Here is an 18,097-nt window from a genome sequence, read left to right on the forward strand (position 1 = left end):
GAGCTGCTGTGATTCTGGCCCTGGCCGTGGCTTCTGGCTTTACACATGACCAAAACTTTTATTATAGTTTAAGAAGCCTTAGCATGACTGAAGGGCAGAAACTGCAGGCTGAACCAAAAACACGAGGCTAGTGTATTCCAAAAGGAAAGTTTATTTTAAAAATGCTTGGGTGCAAGCGGGCTGAGACCAGCAAAGGGTGTCAGCCCTGAGGGAGGGATGGGACAGGGGTTTTATGGATTCATCAAATGGCCTTAGGCAAAGGTGGCTGCAAGATCACTTCTCCTGTTTGTGGTTGGGAGTGGCACCACAGTTACTCAAAACTGTCTGCTCTCTGATCCCATGGTCCCTTATCAACATCCAATCAACATCCAGCTACCCAGGGAGGTCTGAGCCGGATTACTGAGTAGGCAAGTCCTTCTTCCTTCAGGCCTGCATTGTTCTTAAGAAAGATGGTGACTGATTAGCCATTTTATCTATCAATGACCATATGGCTAGTTAATGGTTTATTATGTACAGTGATAACATAGGAGTCTCTTAAGAATTTCCTTAGCCCTGGCCGATTGGCTCAGTGGTAGAGCGTCGGCCTGGCGTGCAGGAGTCCCAGGTTTGATTCCTGGCCAGGGCACACAGGAGAGGCGCCCATCTCCACCCCTCCCCCTCTCCTTCCTCTCTGTCTCTCTCTTCCCCTCCCACAGCCAAGGCTTCATTGGAGCAAAGTTGGCCTGGGCGCTGAGGATGGCTTCATGGCCTTTGCCTTAGGTGCTAGAATGGCTCTGGTTGCAACAGAGCAACGCCCCAGATGGGCAGAGCATCGCCCCCTGGTGGGCATGCTGGGTGGATCCCGGTCGGGCGCATGTGGGAGTGTGTCTGACTGCCTCCCCGTTTCCAACTTCAGAAAATACAAAAAAAAAAAAAAAAAAAAAAAAAAAAGAATTTCCTTAGTAGAATGATATTTCTTTAACAATTTCTTTTTTTTCTTTTTTTTTTTTTTTTTTTTACAGAGACAGAGAGTGAGAAAGAGAGAGGGATAGACAGGGACAGACAGACAGGAACAGAGAGAGATGAGAAGCATCAATCATTAGTTTTTCATTGCGCATTGCAACACCTTAGTTGTTCATTGATTGCTTTCTCATATGTGCCTTGACCGCGGGCCTTCAGCAGACCGAGTAACCCCTTGCTGGAGCCAGCGACCTTGGGTTCAAGCTGGTAAGCCTAGCTCATACCAGATGAGCCGCGCACAAGCTGGCGACCTCGGGGCCTCGAACCCGGGTCCTCTGCATCCCAGTCCGATGCTCTATCCACTGCGCCACTGCCTGGTCAGGCTCTTTAACAATTTCTTACAAATATTTCTTATCATAAAAATGAAAGACACTTATAAATGGTGACAGCTCTCTTGAAGTAAGTCATTCTAGGTGATAGCGAAATAACATTTTCCAGAAAAAAAAACTATATAAAATATAGTTATATATTGCAACCAAGCAAAAGGACATAAAAATTTTGTAAAATTCCCTTGAATATTCTTTCTTTATTTCCAAAGAATATATCCTTGTTGGTTATGTTTTCATTAGTGAATAAAAATCAAATAAAAGAATATTTATCATCATCTTGAAAGTATGTTTAGTTATCACCATTGAAACATGATTGGATTTTTTCTTGGGTCTACCCTTCATTTCTCAGGAGATGTATCTTAAATGGTATAATTCACTCTCCATTTGAAGCCGTGTCTCTTGGTGAGGCTCACAAAGCTTAGCTGTGAATTACTGTTGGGCAGATACAATATATTATGCTCACTTTGTTAAAGATGGTGCTGCCCACGTGGAGGCCGTCACCCAGGTGATATTAATGTGTGTTGGGGGCGGGCTGTGGGCAGGCAGGATTCTTGTAGTCTGGGGCTTAGTTCTAGGACTAAGCCTTTCCCACCCTTTTTGATGTGGGGTGGTACAATCCCATCATGCCTCAGATAAGTGACTTTGTATTAGAGACTTCCCTATTTTGTATATTGGATTAAGGTTTGGATTTCTACACTATAAAGTAGGGGCAGAACGGGAGCTTGCACTCTTGGCTCCTGAGATTATCATTAGAGGAGAGAGCAGAGAGGAGAGGGGAGAGAGGCCACGTGGAGGAGGCCAGGAGAAGCAGCCAAGATGGTGGAGTGTTGAGTGAGAAGCCAGTTTGTGCAGAGTTTGTGCAGGGAGAAGGAAGGAGATGGGGAACAGAGGTGAGTAAGTCTGGTGAGCTAGAAACCTTTGATTCTAGGAAACTCGGATAAGTCAGTAGCTTTGTGAGCACTGAATGTGAGTGGGTTTTGGAGCCCAGTGTATGTTTTTTGCTTGCTTGCTGGGTGCAAGCTAGGATTAAAGACTATGGCCCACCAGTTTTTGGCTCCGTTGTTTCTTTACCTACTGTCCGAATCCAATGCGAACCTGCATGGGCCAGGTGGTTGTGATGGTGGCTCTGGCCCTGGCTACTGGCTTTACAGCCGGGCTGCTGTGATGGTGGCCCTGGCTTCTGGCTTTACAATTACACACAAACCTCTGCATATTAATTTCTAAAACCATATGAACTCAGCCAGTCAGAAAGTTCTGGACAGCTCAGATGGCAGAGACCACAGTAAGAGTGGGTGTTTAGGCCCTGGCCGGTTGGCTCAGTGGTAGACCGTTGGCCTGGCGTGCAAGAGTCCCAGGTTTTATTCCCGGCACACAGGAGAAACGCCCATCTGCTTTTCCACCCCTCCCCCTCTCCTTCCTCTCTGTCTCTTTCTTCCCCTCCCGCAGCCAAGGCTCCATTGGAGCAAAGATGGCCCAGGTGCTGAGGATGGCTCTATGGCCTATTCCTCAGGTGCTAGAATGGCTCTGGTTGCAACAGAGTGATGCCCCAGAGGGGCAGAGCATCGCCCCCTGGTGGGCGTGCCGGGTGGATCCTGGTCGGGCACATGCGGGAGTCTGTCTGACTGCCTCCTCATTTCCAACTACAGAAAAATACAAAAAATACAAAAAAAAAAAGTCAATCTTTGGCCTAGAAAGGGGAAGCACTCCTAAATTTTGAATATCCTAAAGTAAATGGATATTGTTTTAAACATAGAAATTAAGTGGAGAACCTTAATGGCAGGCAACAGAAAACTAGCTCTGAATAACAAGTACATAGAAAAGGAAATTTAGTGTTTCATATAATAAGAAAGTTCAAAGGTCAAACTAGCCTATACACAACTGAATCCAGAGGAATATATTATTGTTAGGTCACCAAAGGAAGGACACACAAGGCCTGGTGAATTTTATAAGAAGTTTATTTATGCATCTGTGAACAGATGGGCTGGGACCCTAGTATCAGCAGTGAGAGGATGAAAAGCCTCATCCTCTGTGGGACTGAGTTGGGTGTATTCTCACTGCAGGGGGAGAACCTCTGTTACCTGTGGCGGTTTAAACCATGGAGGAGGGAGGGGAGGGTGGTGCTGACTAAGTAACAGAATTATCAGATAAGTGATGGGGGGATGACTAAGTGTCAGGATGCCCAGGGTCAGGCGGAGGTAAGAAAGCAATCAGGATTGCTCAGGTGAAGAGTCACAGGAACGGCCAGGTGCTGAGTTACCAGAAGTTCAACCTGGCTAGCTGAAGCTTTGGTTAGGGGTGCCCTGGACCTGAACCTAACAATTATGTTATCAGTACTCATTCTTCATGTCTGAGAAATGTTTTTTGTTTATTTTTCTATTTTGGTTCTATTTTTAGTTAAGTGGTTACCATATGGTATCAAATAAAATTGGTCACTGGTAGTGGCATACTCTATCCTTTTTTTTTTTTTTTTAATCTCACAGTTTCAGAGAAAAAGAAAATACCTCTTTCTTGATTATTTGAGCAAGATTTCTAAGGAGGATCCTGATTGGGATGACTTGGATCTGGTGGACATCCCTGACCCAATCACTATGGCCAGGGAACAGACTGCCTTCATTGGTTAGTGTCCCAGTAGAGCCTAAGCTCTACGTCGATCAGGCGTCCCTGATTCAACTTCCCCGTGCAGTGGGACACTCCTGCTTACCAGCAGGGCTGGCAGCCTCTTTGAGACTACTCTTGAGGCGGCTATGAGGATGCTTCTGTTAAATGCCAATGGAGGAAAGACACGACCGACACACAAATCAGTTGCAATAATCACACAGGCAATTTACTACTCACAAATCCTTTTGGCGTGCCTGGGTACAGCTTAAGGGGGCCCCGTCGGCGTGCCCCTCTCGGCTGGCTTTGGTCAGAGCTCAGAGCGGCGTGGAGACAGTCCACATCAACGTTGGAGTCTGGGCGACTTCCGCAGCAGGGGGCCCCTCAGCTTTAGTACCTTTTCTGACCAACGCCTTCTAACAGGTGTCAATCTAAAGGACTATCACCTCAAACCACCTTTTTGGGAGTTCCTTGCAGGGAATACCCTTTATGTCAATCAATGTTTACATTAAACCACTTTTAAATATGTTCTTATTTTCATTAATTTACAAAGTTAATGTAAATAACACCAAGCCACTTCTTATCTATGTATAACTTCACACACATACTAACTGGGCTTTGCTTGTAAGTCAGAGTCTGTTTATCACATTACAGAGTTATGGCACCAAGTTACTTCTTATCTATGTATAACTTCACACACATACTAACTGGGCTCTGCTTGTAAGTCAGAGTCTGTTTATCACATTACAGAGTTATAGCACTAAGCCACTATATTAATTCCTATCCAAATGGCATAAATTTATTTAATTTTAATAATTATTTTAAATATTCTTTTAATTACTTTTATATATCTTCCATATTTTTATATTTCTATATATTTAATTACTATAACCTTATTTTACTATGACAGTTAGGCTGGGTTACGTGCCCACTGCTGTGTGAGATAGGCAGGTAAAGTGATGGGCAGCTCCCATGGGTTTGAGACAGGGATTCATAAATGGAAGGAAGAAAAGGAGGAATCAATTGAGATGAACTTGTAGTGATAGGGAAAGGGCCATGCCAGGGGTCAGAGAAGTTGTGAGTCGCATTTGTAACGAGTTCTACTTTGTGTATGAAGTAAGGAGGAAAGGCAAAGGGGGAGGGGAGTGAAGGAGACACAAGAAAAAAGCTTAGGCATAAGCCTCTGCCGGTACCTGATTCATCCAGATGGTCACTGCTGTTTCTGATTCTCTGCTATAATTAAGGCATTTCTAAGTTGGGAATTACTTTCAGCTTTTCTCTTTCATTTTGCCTTTTAGGTGGACAAAAAGATCGTAAGAACTGAGATAGGAGTCCTTCTTCGCCTCTCACATCCAAACATTGTAAGTGGTTTTTTTAACTACTATTTCAAATAATATCTGAAGCTATAAAATGGGATTTTTGTTTTTTACTATCCAGGCTCATATTGAGAAGGGATTCTCTCACCATCATTAAGCAGCCACAGTCACCAGGTCCTTGTCCTCATCTGATCACACTTGTCAATTCTTTAGCTGAATAAATCTTAAATATAGTATTTTTTTTTTTTTGTATTTTTCTGAAGTTGGAAATGGGGAGGCAATCAGACAGACTCCCACATGCTCCCGACCGGGATCCACCTGGCATGCCCACCAGGGGGCGATGCTCTGCCCATCTGGGGCGTTGCTCTGTTGCAACCAGGGCCATTCTAGCACCTGAGGAATAGGCCATGGAGCCATCCTCAGCGCCCGGGCCAACTTTGCTCCAATGGAGCCTTGGCTGCGGGAGGGGAAGAGAGAGACAGAGAAGAAGGAGAGGGGGAGGGGTGGAGAAGCAGATGGGCGTTTCTCCTGTGTGCCCTGGCCGGGAATCGAACCTGGGACTCCTGCACGCCAGGTCAATGCTCTACCACTGAGCCAACTGGCCAGGGCCAATAGAGTTTAAAAATGGGCAGATTGGCAATAAATACCTTTATTTTTATGCGTAAAAAGGTAGCTGAGATTTGGATAGTTTTGTTTCACTCTAATAAAACAGTAACTTTTTTCTTCTATGTGTCTATCCTACTGATATGACATTGAAAAAACTTGTGGAGAAAACGCATTGCTTTCTAAAGTCATTTCAGGCTCCTCTGAGAAAGTGTCTACTTCAGAGATAATGCGAAGATTCCAGTAAAAGATGTGCTCGAACGGGGAAAATAAAATGTCTTCAGCAGCCCTGCTCTAGGCTGCATCCGGACAAAGGCGCTGAGGGGAAGGTCCCACAAAAAGCTTTCTTGAGCCAGTGAAGTGAAAAGAACAAAGTCAGTTTCCGGACCATCACTTGTTTTTACGAATTGTGTCAACTCCTTAGAGAAAATATTGTATTTGCTTCCCTGAAATAGCTGTGTCCAGGAGGGTGACCTGCAATGTTTAGGCTCAAGACACAGTATTGAAAACTTAATACACGTATATGAGATAGCCATGTAGTCAGCTATATGTAACAGAAAACTTGAATATAGTGGTCTAGAGAAATATTTTCCTTAGGTTATAAGAAATTGGAAGGCAGGCAGTTAGTAGCACTGGTTCCGCTCCCTGGTGATATCACCCAGAAGCCAGACACATGCCATCATTGGTTCTACCATCTCATCAGGGCATTCGCTGTCACCCTCATGTGTTTCCCTCGTGTTGCTAAAATGGCTGCTCCACACCCTCCACAAGCCAGGTCTGTATTGAGGACAGAAAGATGTGGAAAGGCCCCATAAGCAGAGTCTCATGAGAAGAGTCAAAGGTTTTACAGAATTTCCAGCTGCAGCAGAATTCTCTCCAGCTTTTATTTGTCAGAACTGGTTACAGAGCAACCTTAAATTCACAAAGAGCGGTAAAATGGGGAACAGGATTATCATAAGTGGCCCAGACCAATTATGATCCATAATTTGAGGTTAGGTACCTTTCTACCTGTTGGGTAAACAAATGTTTTTAAGTTTGCTCACTTGTATGGGGACAGTGCTATGGGTGTAGTCTATGGAATGCTGCTGGTGCTTGCCCTCAGGGAGGCAGATTGCAAATTGAGAATTGCCTTTCTGCTTGGGAGAGGCCATTGTTTGCTATTGTTTGCTGGAGAAGGGTCTCCCCCCCCCCCCAGCCTGTTTTGTTCGAGTGCAGAGAGAGGGGGGCTTGGGAGCCCTGATTTCTGCCCAGCCTGTTTGGCAGGGGAGTGCTGTTTTGCTTGGGGGGGGGGAGTCTGGGAGTCTGGGAAAGTCCGGAGTGAGAAAAAGAAGTGGTCTTCCTTGCCTGTTTGTTTGTCTGCCATTACATGACCTTAATAAACAGAATGGCCCACCATTTTCTGGGTCCACTGTTCCTTTACCATCTGCCCAAATCCAAAGGGAACCTGCACAATGACAACAGCAGGAACCCCTGGCCTTACATCTAGCAGAGTCAGCAGGATTCAGATCAGATTGGTATGAAGCCACAGCCACCCTTGACGGGTGGACTGGTCATGGTTATGGTTCCCCATGGCTGTCCTTTTGGGGTCCATGGGCTGGCTGTTTTTTTACAGCCCTGCAAGAGGCTGCCCGAGGTCAAGAGCTCCAGAATGAGCTGTAAACTGAGTGGCAGCAACAGCTTGAACTGGAGAAGGAGGCTGACCAGGTTCGAGAGCTGCAGATGCAGGCTGAGCACCGACGGCACCTGGAACTGGAACGAGCGCTGGAAAAGGAGGCAGAACAGATTCCGAGTTGCAGTTTTCCCTGGAAGTTGAACGTTGGCAGTGGCAGCTGTTAGAGGAATAACTGTGGATTCAGCTTCAGGCGGAGAGCCGGCAGCCACAGGAGCCAAAGATGGAGCCGGGCCAGCAGAGTGGCTCAGAGTCAGTGGGAGCAGGCGTTTCCAGCTCCTCTTCTGAAGCTGCCGCCCGCACACTCAGAGCTTGACCAGTCGTCGTCCAGAAGGTAAAAACCTAGCAGCAAAGAGTACCTACTGAGCCCGTCAATTGCTGCAATTGTGGAACATAGAGGTGGATGGCATCATACTCTCTGGAGCAGAGGTGGAAAGATTGGCCACCGTTGCCATGAGCTCCTCCTTGGAGCAGTGTCTTCAGAGCTGCCATGATGGCCGGGATGAGCGGGGAGGCCTGAGGCCCCATGTGAACCTGGTTGCCTGTAATGGACCTTTACCTTGGTGATATCTCACAGCCAGCTGGGCTGTATATTGTGGACTGACTCTTGGACTGCAACCAGAGGGGGGTACCGGCTCCCTTGTTGAATGGACATGCAGCCTTTGGACAGTATGAGAGACCCTGATGGGGTGGGGGCAGCTCCAGTGGAGGCCCTCCATCGAGCAGCTCCCATTCAGTTGCATATACACACCAAGGACACTTTAAGGTTGCCATGGAAACAGCCCTGAGGCCCTCCCACCTATCCTGAAGTAGGGGGCTAGAGCTGGGCCTCCAGTTTGCACCTTGGGCAGAGTGTTCAGGGAGACATTGTGAAAGGCACCTTTGTAATTGTTGCAATTGTGTAATTTGTGCTGTTGCTATAGTTTGTACTTCATTCCTTGCACAGGGAAACCTGTGGTATAGATTGTGAAGTGAGAAGAAGGGGTGGAATGTTGGGTAAACAAATGTTTTTTTAAGTTTGCAGCTTGGGACAGTGCCATGTGTGTATAGTCCAGGGGTCGGGAACCTATGGCTCACAGCCCAGATGTGGCTCTTTTGATGGCTGCATCTGGCTCGCAGACAAATCTTTAATAAAAAAAAAATAATAACATTAAAAATATAAAACATTCTCATGTATTACAATCCATTCATTTCCTACTGCTCATGTTCATGGTTGCGGGTGGCTGGAGCCAATCAGCTGTCCTCCGGGACACCACCAAATTTTTATTGGATAATGCCTAACGTACACGGGTAGTTGTATGGCTCTCACGGAATTATATTTTAAAATATGTAATTGATGTTTATGGCTCTCTCAGCCAGAAAGGTTCCCAACCCCTGGTATAGTCTATGGAAGGCTGCAGGTGCTTGCCCCCAGGGTGGCAGATTGCAAATTGTGGACTGCCTTCTTGCTTGGGAGGGGCCATTGTTTGCTATTGTTTGCTGAAGGAGGTTTTTTTTGCTCTCTGCTCTCTAATGCTAATCTCAGGAACCAAGAGAGCAAGCTTCTGTTCTTCCCCCATTTTATAGTGTAGAAATCAAAACCTTTAATCCAATATACAAAATAGGGAAGTCTCTAATACAAAATCACTTATCAGAGACATGATGGGATTGTACCACCCCACATCAAAAAGGTTGGGAAAGGCCTAATCCCAAAACCAAGCCCCAGGCTACAAAGATTCTGCCTGCCCACCGCCTGCCCCCAACACACATTAATATCACCTGGGCGACGGCTTCTGTGTGGGCAGCGCCATCTTTAACAAAGTGAGCATAATATATTTTATCTGCCCAACAAATAAATGCAATGTCCCACCATTTTCTGGCTCCACTGTTCCGTTACCATCTGCCTGAATCCAATGTGAACCTGAATGGCCACGGCAATGGCCACCGGCCCTCCACTACCCTAAACAAATTCAGAGTGCTCTTTGTAATAAAGTAGCGGGAGAAGGACTTTGGGTAAGCAATTAATAAATTTTTCCACACAATATCACCACCTTTAGATTGTCCATCTTTTTCCTTTCAAAGAAAAGTTGATGTAGAATTTTTCTCAAATGTAGCTCAGTTCTGTCACTAGATTCTCAGATGTATTAAGGAAAATATCCAAAATTAGATAAACTGTCTGAATGTGTGAAAATCCTTTAAGGTCAGCCAATTCATTGCCACTACTACTTTTCTGAGGACCCTTCATCTACCAGTTGTTACAGGATATCCTTTCCAAAAAGAATACTTTAACTGATCCTGTTCTGCCTCAAACTCCTGATTCTAATTTCCTTCCCAGCAGAAAGAGGCATTTGCATTTCCAGCAACCATGATGCTTTCAAATAGTTTTGGAATTTTTGTTTGTTTGCTTTTGTTTTTAAATTCTACAGCAATTCAGAAATTTGCAAATTTTGATAAAAATTAGAAAGTGTTTCTAAAGCAGGTATCTTTCAACTGTCAAAAGGAAAAATATAGGCCCTGGCCAGTTGGCTTAGTGGTAGAGCGTTGGCCTGGCGTGCAAGAGTCCTGGGTTCAATTCCCGGCCAGGGCACACAGGAGAAGCGCCCATCTGCTTCTCCACCCCTCCCCCTCTCCTTCCTCTCTGTCTCTCTCTTCCCCTCCCGCAGCCAAGGCTCTATTGGAGCAAAGAAGGCCTGGGTGCTGGGGATGGCTCTGTGGCCTCTGCCTCAGGTGCTAGAGTGGCTCTGGATGCAACAGAGCCACACCCCAGATGGGCAGAGCATCGCCCCCTGGTGGGCATGCCGGGTGGATCCCGGTCGGGCGCATGCGGGAGTCTGTCTGACTGCCTCCCCGTTTCCAGCTTCAGAAAAATACAAAAAAAAAAAAAAAAAGGAAAAATATAAAAACTCAAAAGGACCTTTGAAGAAATGACATACTGATAAAAAACAACCAGAAAGTGACAAATGGCTGCCTGATACTAGCACAAGGACCCTTTCTTAACAATGATTCAATATATTATATTTATATATTACTATCACAGAGTTTCGTTTTAGCCAAAGCATCAGCCATTTCTTAGAAGGGTGAAAATAAGGAATTTGTGATTTTTTTTTATATCTTTCTCCAGATAAAACTTAAAGAGATATTTGAAACCCCTACAGAAATCAGTCTGGTCCTAGAACTCGTCACAGGAGGAGAGCTGTTTGACAGGTGAGTTGGCCCTAGAAATCCAACCGCAGATATTTTTGCTTCCAGTCAACAACAACAACAAAAAATCCAAGGGAAATTTCTCCTGAAATTTTTTATAATGACACATTATACCAATTAATAAATTCTACTAAAATAAATCTTAAGGAGCATGTAGTAAGGAAGGGTAGTGATATCTGGTAAAGATGTGAATGGATGAAAAGTTGGATGCTTAATGAGTAAAAGGGTAATGTATCTATTTATTTTTTCAAACATTTACTTCCCAAATAAAAAACAGAATTTCTAAAGTCATACTAAATCTAAACTAAACAATAAGATTTATGAGAATATTTTGTGAGAGAACGTTTGATAAAAATTATAAGAAGTTAAATGTGTTTTAATAGTACTCTCCATCGTGATCCAAAAGCTCTTGAAAATCAATACTCTTTGAAAGATTATTTTGAGGTCTATGTTTTCTCTTAGGCTATGTAAAGAGTTCGAAGTTGCAGAGTAAAAATGTTCTGTTATATTCAGTAATAACCAATTTAGTTGTCTTTTTATATATTCATTATTCAAGGCAGAGGTTTGGGGATGGCAGGAAGTGGGCCTGGAAAACTGGTAGAGTATAATATAGGCAAACCACTTGTAAAAAAGACACAAGATTTAAGTCTCCATAGTTTTCCCACTTTCCTTGTCTTCTCAAGATCATTCTGTTTACTCTGATGTTCTCTTGGGCTCCTTTGCTGTGCTCGTTGGGGTAATAAAAAAAAATGGAATAAGTCAAAGGACTAAGGTGGAACATATTAGAAATGGTAAGAAGCTATGCACAGATGTAAAGGTCTTGTTGGTTAAAAAATTGGGTTAAGAAAGGTGTAGCTCTTAGTCTCGTTTTTATGTTCCACCAATGTATGGAATCATAAAAACGAGACTAAGAGACATGGACAAGAGTGTGGTGGTTACCAGGGGTGGGGGAGGGAGGATGCAGGAGGGAGGGAGGGAGAGAGTTAGGGGGAGGGGGAGGGGCACAGAGAAAACTAGATAGAGGGTGACGGAGGACAATCTGACTCTGGGCGAGGGGTATGCAACATAATTTAATGACAAGATAACCTAGACATGTTTTCTTTGAATATATGTACCCTGATTTATTAATGTCATCCCATTAACATTAATAAAAATTTATTTTTAAAAAAATTTAAAAATATATATATAAAAAAAAGAAAGGTGTGGGCACTGAAGAGAGACTAAAGGAATTGCTGACATACCCTAAGTATCTGGAGCACAGTAAATTCTCAATAAATATTTGTTGAATGAGTGAGTAAATGGATGAATGAGCAACCATTAAGATGAATGGGCTCTAACAAGGAAGATATCTAGAAGGGATACATTTAGAATGTTTTGGGAGAGGAGCACTTCTCCCTTCATTTCCACCCCAACTGCACCCCATTAAGTGAGTTTCCAAAAGTATTTATATTGGTTTTCAAAGGTTCTGTTTTTAATGTTACCCAGTGTAACTTTGAATCCTCAGATAAGAAAGAGCAAAATGGCCCAGCTTGATTGAAGCTACATATGTATCTTTAACACATATATAATTTGTTTAGACATAGGTTGAAGTTTCTTTTTTTTTTTTTTCTTTTTTTTTTTTTGTATTTTTCTGAAGCTGGAAACAGGGAGAGACAGCAGTCAGACTCCTGCATGCGCCCGACCGGGATCCACCCGGCACGCCCACCAGGGGGCGTCGCTCGGTCGCGACCAGAGCCACTCTAGCGCCTGGGGCAGAGGCCAAGGAGCCATCCCCAGCGCCCGGGGCCATCTTCACTCCAATGGAGCCTTGGCTGCGGGAGGGGAAGAGAGAGACAGAGAGGAAGGAGAGGGGGAGGGGTGGAGAAGCAGATGGGCGCTTCTCCTGTGTGCCCTGGCCGGGAATCGAACCCGGGACTTCTGTACACCAGGCCGACGCTCTACCACTGAGCCAACCGGCCAGGGCCGAGGTTGAAGTTTCTTAATAAGTTATATAAATAACAACAGAGTTTAAAATTTGTAACATTTTAACTATATTCATTCATTGCAAAAAATGAATAAATTGAGGGAAGTGGGCATCAGCTTTTAAACATATACTTCTTATGGCAGTTGGCTGGTAGTCAGTTATACTCGAGGTTCCAAATGCTGATTTAAGGGACAAAATTACTAACCGAAAGTGATTTGATTAACTTCTCTGAACAAATTTGTAGCAGTTCTATGATGCTAAGGAAGCTGAGTCATTCTGATCTAATCTTTCTCTGATCTGTGGCAGCCTGATCATTCTGATTATATAAGGATAGTCATGTTCTAAAACAGGGGTTGGGAACCGTTTTGGCTGAGAGAGCCATGAACGCCACATATTTTAAAATGTAATTTCATGAGAGCCATACAATGACTCATGTACATTACGCATTATCCAGTAAAAATTTACTGGATAATGGTGTTGTCCCAGAGGACAGCTGTAATTGGCCCCAGCCACCCGCAACCATGAACATGAGTAGTAGGAAATGAATGGATTGTAATACATGAGAACGTTTTATATTTTTAACATTATTATTATTATTTTATTATTATTATTTTACAGAGATAGAGAGAGTCAGAGATAGGGATAGATAGGGACAGTTAGACAGGAACGGAGAGATGAGAAGCATCAATCCATTAGTTTTTGGTTGTGCATTGCGACCCCTTAGTCATTCATTGATTGCTTTCTCATATGTGCCTTGACTGCAGGCCTTCAGCAGACCAAGTAACCCCTTGCTCGAGCCAGCGACCTTGGGTCCAAGCTGGTGACCTTTTGCTCAAACCAGATGAGCCCACGCTCAAGCTGGCGACCTCGGGGCCTCGAACCTAGGTCCTCAGCATCCCAGTCCGATGCTCCATCCACTGCGCCACCGCCTGGTCAGGCTAACATTATTTTTTTATTAAAGATTTGTCTGTGAGCAAGATGCAGCCATCAAAAGAGCCACATCTGGCTTGCGAGCCATAGGTTCCCGACTCCTGTTCTAAAACCATCCTGTTCCCATGCTTAGTCAAGATTCTTCTGGACTAGCTTATTTGAATGGTGCCAGAATTTGGCAATTATGGCTCCTTTTTCAGCAGCTCTTTAGCTGACTGTCATGAACATATTCCTTTTTTACGTACATTTAAAGTCAGTTTATAGTTAGATCCTGCTGGCTTTGTAGCCCTGAGGTCTCTGAAAGGAGAACTTAAGTATATTTCTCTGCTCGTTAAGGTCTATCATAGAGAAATCTCATGTTATTTAATTGTGAATAATTGTAGGACAGGGATGTCACAGTGAAGCTTTTATCTACCAAGAGCACTTACTATTTACCTACCTATCTCTATTTGTTCAAATTATTTTGAAATCAAGAGCCTCTTTTCTTCCCTTTCCCCCAACCTTTTATTCATGAAAGAATTCTGGTTCTCTTGTCTTATAGTCTAGGTGATTTGGATAGGATAGAGTTAATTCAATTTAGACAAAAATGAAACTAAATGCTATTGATAAATTTAATTTACAGAGAAAATGGATGAAATATTGAGAATTAACAGAATGCATCTAAAGAGTGGCAGCTAGCCAGCAAAGCACTCAACCGCTCTATTAACTCTTAGAGGTCTTAGACAGTAGTCTGTTTTTCCCTGTGAATGTTGTTATCTACATATCTGTTGCCATATCTGAGATGAACTTGGCTTTTCCATTAAATTAATTCTACAGTTATCTTTAAAATTGTATGAGGCTGGCCTGGCCTCTGGTGGTGCAGTGGATAAAGTGTTGACCTGGAATGCTGTGGTCACCAGTTCAAAACCCTGGGCTTGCCTGGTCAAGGCACATATGGGAGTTGATGCTTCCTGCTCCTCCCCCTTCTCTCTCTCTCTCTCTCTCTCTCTCTCTCTCTCTCTTCTCTAAAATGAATAAATAAATAAAATAATTTAAAAATAAATAAAATCAATCAAAATTGTATGAGGCTGAAAATGTATGCTGCATTATTATCCATGTATTGCTTTCTTTCTTGAGAGTTAAAAATCATAATATACTTCCTTTTTCCTGTACTTAGATCAAAAATCAAATTCATTTAATTATGATGATAAAAATTCATTCCTTGTCTAATGATGGCCTTAATAATATCTAATGAATGAGTTAATGGGGCAATTGATGAAAAGATAATTATTATATTTTAGTATATTATATTCAAAATGGTTATATTCTATTAGCACTGGAAGATTTATTCTGTGGTGTTTTTTTTTTAAGCTTAGTTGTTTTTTTAAAATTTATTCATTTTAGAGAGGAGAGGGAGAGACAGAGAGAGAGAGACAGAGACAGAGACAGAGAGAGAGAGGAGAGACAGAGAGAGAGAAGGGGGGAGGAGCTGGAAGCATCAACTCCCATATGTACCTTGACCAGGCAAGCTCAGGGTTTCGAACCGGCGACCTCAGCATTTCCAGGTCAACGCTTTATCCACTGCACCACCACAGGTCAGGCCTATTCTGTGGTGTTTCTTTTTTTTTTTTTTTTTTTTTCATTTTTTTTTTTTTTTCATTTTTCTGAAGCTGGAAACAGGGAGAGACAGTCAGACAGACTCCCGCATGCGCCCGACCGGGATCCACCCGGCACGCCCACCAGGGGCGATGCTCTGCCCACCAGGGGGCGATGCTCTGCCCATCCTGGGCGTCGCCATGTTGCGACCAGAGCCACTCTAGCGCCTGGGGCAGAGGCCACAGAGCCATCCCCAGCGCCCGGGCCATCTTTGCTCCAATGGAGCCTTGGCTGCGGAAGGGGAAGAGAGAGACAGAGAGGAAAGCGCGGCGGAGGGGTGAAGAAGCAAATGGGCGCTTCTCCTGTGTGCCCTGGCCGGAATCGAACCCGGGTCCTCCGCACGCTAGGCCGACGCTCTACCGCTGAGCCAACCGGCCAGGGCTGTGGTGTTTCTAAAAGCTAAATGTAGTAAAAGGCCAAGTGGAATCCGCCATTGCATGTAGAATGTAAATAGTAAATTGCATAGGGCGAGTGATTAAAATTTGAATAAAATTGAATAAAAATTGAATAAAATTAGTCATTTTTTTCATGTTCAAAAGAATATTCCCCCCAAAACCCTCTACAAAATATGATATAATGTGAAAAAGATAGCTCCAGAGGTTTTTCTCTTCCATCCTGCTCAATAATTTTTAGAAATTTATTGAACTTTTAAAGTGTACAAGGTGTGATGTTGTTTGCTTTAAGAGTAAATTTTGAGTTTTGTTTTGGAAAATGATGGTATTTTAAAATAACTAATTTAGTAGTATTATTATGATCTACTTAAATTTTTTTTATTGATTGATTTTAGAGAGAGAGGAATGGAGAGAGAAAGAAACATTGATTTATTCCACTTATATATGCATTCATTGATTTTCTTTTTGATTTTTTTATTTTTTTAATTAATTTTGAGAGAGGAGAGAGAGAGAGAGAGAAGGGGGAGGGAGGAGCAGGAAGCATCAACTCCCATATGTGCCTTGACCAGGAATGCCCAGGGTTTTGAACCGGCAACCTCAGCGTTTCCAGGTCGACACTTTATCCACTGCGCCACCACAGGTCAGGCCTATTGATTGATTCTTGTATGTGCCCTGACTGGGGATCGAACCCACAACCTTGGTGCATTGGGATGAAATTTCTAAGCAACTGAGCTACCTGGTCCTGGCCTTCTAGTTAACTGTTTCAAACAGATACTTTGTTCTTAATTTTTGTCTAACTTCAGTATCATACTATCTTATGGATATTTAAATTGCCTTTGTTTTTCTTTTTCTGTTTTCTTCTTATGTTTTGCTTGCCTGGTTGTGTTGTTCAAATGCCAAACACTATGTTTAAAAGGTTTTAGAATCTGTGGCTTTAAATTTGTTACCTTCCAAAAGAGCAGAATGTTTTTGTTGTTCCATGGCAGGCAGTAATCGCAAGGAACAGATCACTTTAATCCAATCATGTACTGGTCTGGTTCAACCCTAGGTTTACAGAAGGCTGATCTATTTCTTGTCAATTTTACTCAGAGGGTTTTGCTCTTTAAGGGTCCCAATTTAAACCTGGGGATTTTACCAGGGCCTCTCTTCCTTGTCAGACCCTAAATGCCAACTTCTGTTCCCTCCACCCTGTGAGGTGGTGAGAAGCTTGCTCGGGGTCAGCCTGTCAGCTGCTGGTTTAGACTCAGCAAATGCCTTTAAAGGGAAAGCACGGTATCACATGTGAGATTTGCTTTGCTGAGTTTTTCTTCTCTCCTAGATCTTGGCTCTTGAAGCCTTTACTTCCTTGGTAACTCTCTGACACCTTCAAATATATTTTTAAAAATTATTTTATTTAGCTTGTGCTTATTGTTCCTTCCTGGAAGCAAGTTGTCTTCCCCACCATTGCTGAGAGCAAAAATGTAATATGCCAATGAAAGAACTTACAAACCTGTAGAAAACTTGTATAAGAGCTAATAGAGTTTATCTGAGGCAAACAGAGGACCACCTGGAAGCAAGATCTCAACAGACTGAGAAAAAATGCTTCCCAGAATAACAGTTTGCAGCACAGTTGGATTAAGAAGGGAAAGTGAGGGAGATTACATGAACATGGGAGAAAGCAAGGCAGGGAAATCTCTATGATAGGATTACAAAATAGTTAATGAGATTATGTGCTTTTCTGAGACTAATGACCCTTCCAAGGGGTTTGAAAAAGAGGCATTTCAAAGGTGTGTTAACCTAGATGCACAAAAGACAATGGACAAGGGTTATTTGAGGCAAAGATAAACTTTTTTTTAACTTTCAGAACATTTTTTTTTTTTTTTTTTTTTTTTTTACAGAGACAGAGAAGGTCAGAAAGAGGGATAGATAGGGACGGACAGAAAAACAAGAACGGAGAGAGATGAGAAGCATCAATCATCAGTTTTTCATTGTGGCACTTTAGTTGTTCATTGATTGCTTCCTCATATGTGCCTTGACTGCAGGCCTTCAGCAGACCGAGTAACCCCTTGCTCAAGCCACCGACCTTGGGTCCAAGCTGGTGAGCTTTGCTCAAACCAGATGAGCTCATGCTCAAGCTGGCAACCTTGAGGTCTCGAACCTGGGTCCTCGCCATCCCAGTCAGACACTCTATCCACTGTGCCACCGCCTGGTCAGGCTAACTTTCAGAACTTTTTAATGAACCAGAGCAAAACAAGGTTATTCATTTTATTTTATAAGATTTTCTAGATAATCTGATCACCATCATTTACCAAATGCATATCACCATCATCATCATCATAGATGGGAAATGGAGAAAATACTAAACTTCCCCATTTTTGTAAGAAAAGTAACTGCTTCTTGTATGTTGGTCAAATAAGTTTTTAAATATGATATATATATTTGCTCACTTATAGTTTGTATTGGGTGTGGGGGGGGTGTAAAGCCAGCAGCCACGGCCACCATCACAG

General features: G+C 43.2%; 1 protein-coding gene across 1 annotated transcript in view; it reads left to right on the forward strand.

The window, feature by feature from the left end:
- CAMK4 (calcium/calmodulin dependent protein kinase IV) overlaps positions 1–18,097 on the forward strand; it is a 343,324-nt gene that overhangs the window by 229,435 nt on the left and 95,792 nt on the right. Inside the window, exons 5-6 of the mRNA XM_066274026.1 lie at positions 5,222–5,284; positions 10,612–10,694. Of these exons, the coding sequence (XP_066130123.1) occupies positions 5,222–5,284; positions 10,612–10,694 (146 nt within the window). The remainder of the gene's footprint in view (positions 1–5,221; positions 5,285–10,611; positions 10,695–18,097) is intronic.

Source organism: Saccopteryx bilineata, chromosome 4, assembly GCF_036850765.1.
Source record: "Saccopteryx bilineata isolate mSacBil1 chromosome 4, mSacBil1_pri_phased_curated, whole genome shotgun sequence".
NCBI classification, from domain to species: domain Eukaryota; kingdom Metazoa; phylum Chordata; class Mammalia; order Chiroptera; family Emballonuridae; genus Saccopteryx; species Saccopteryx bilineata.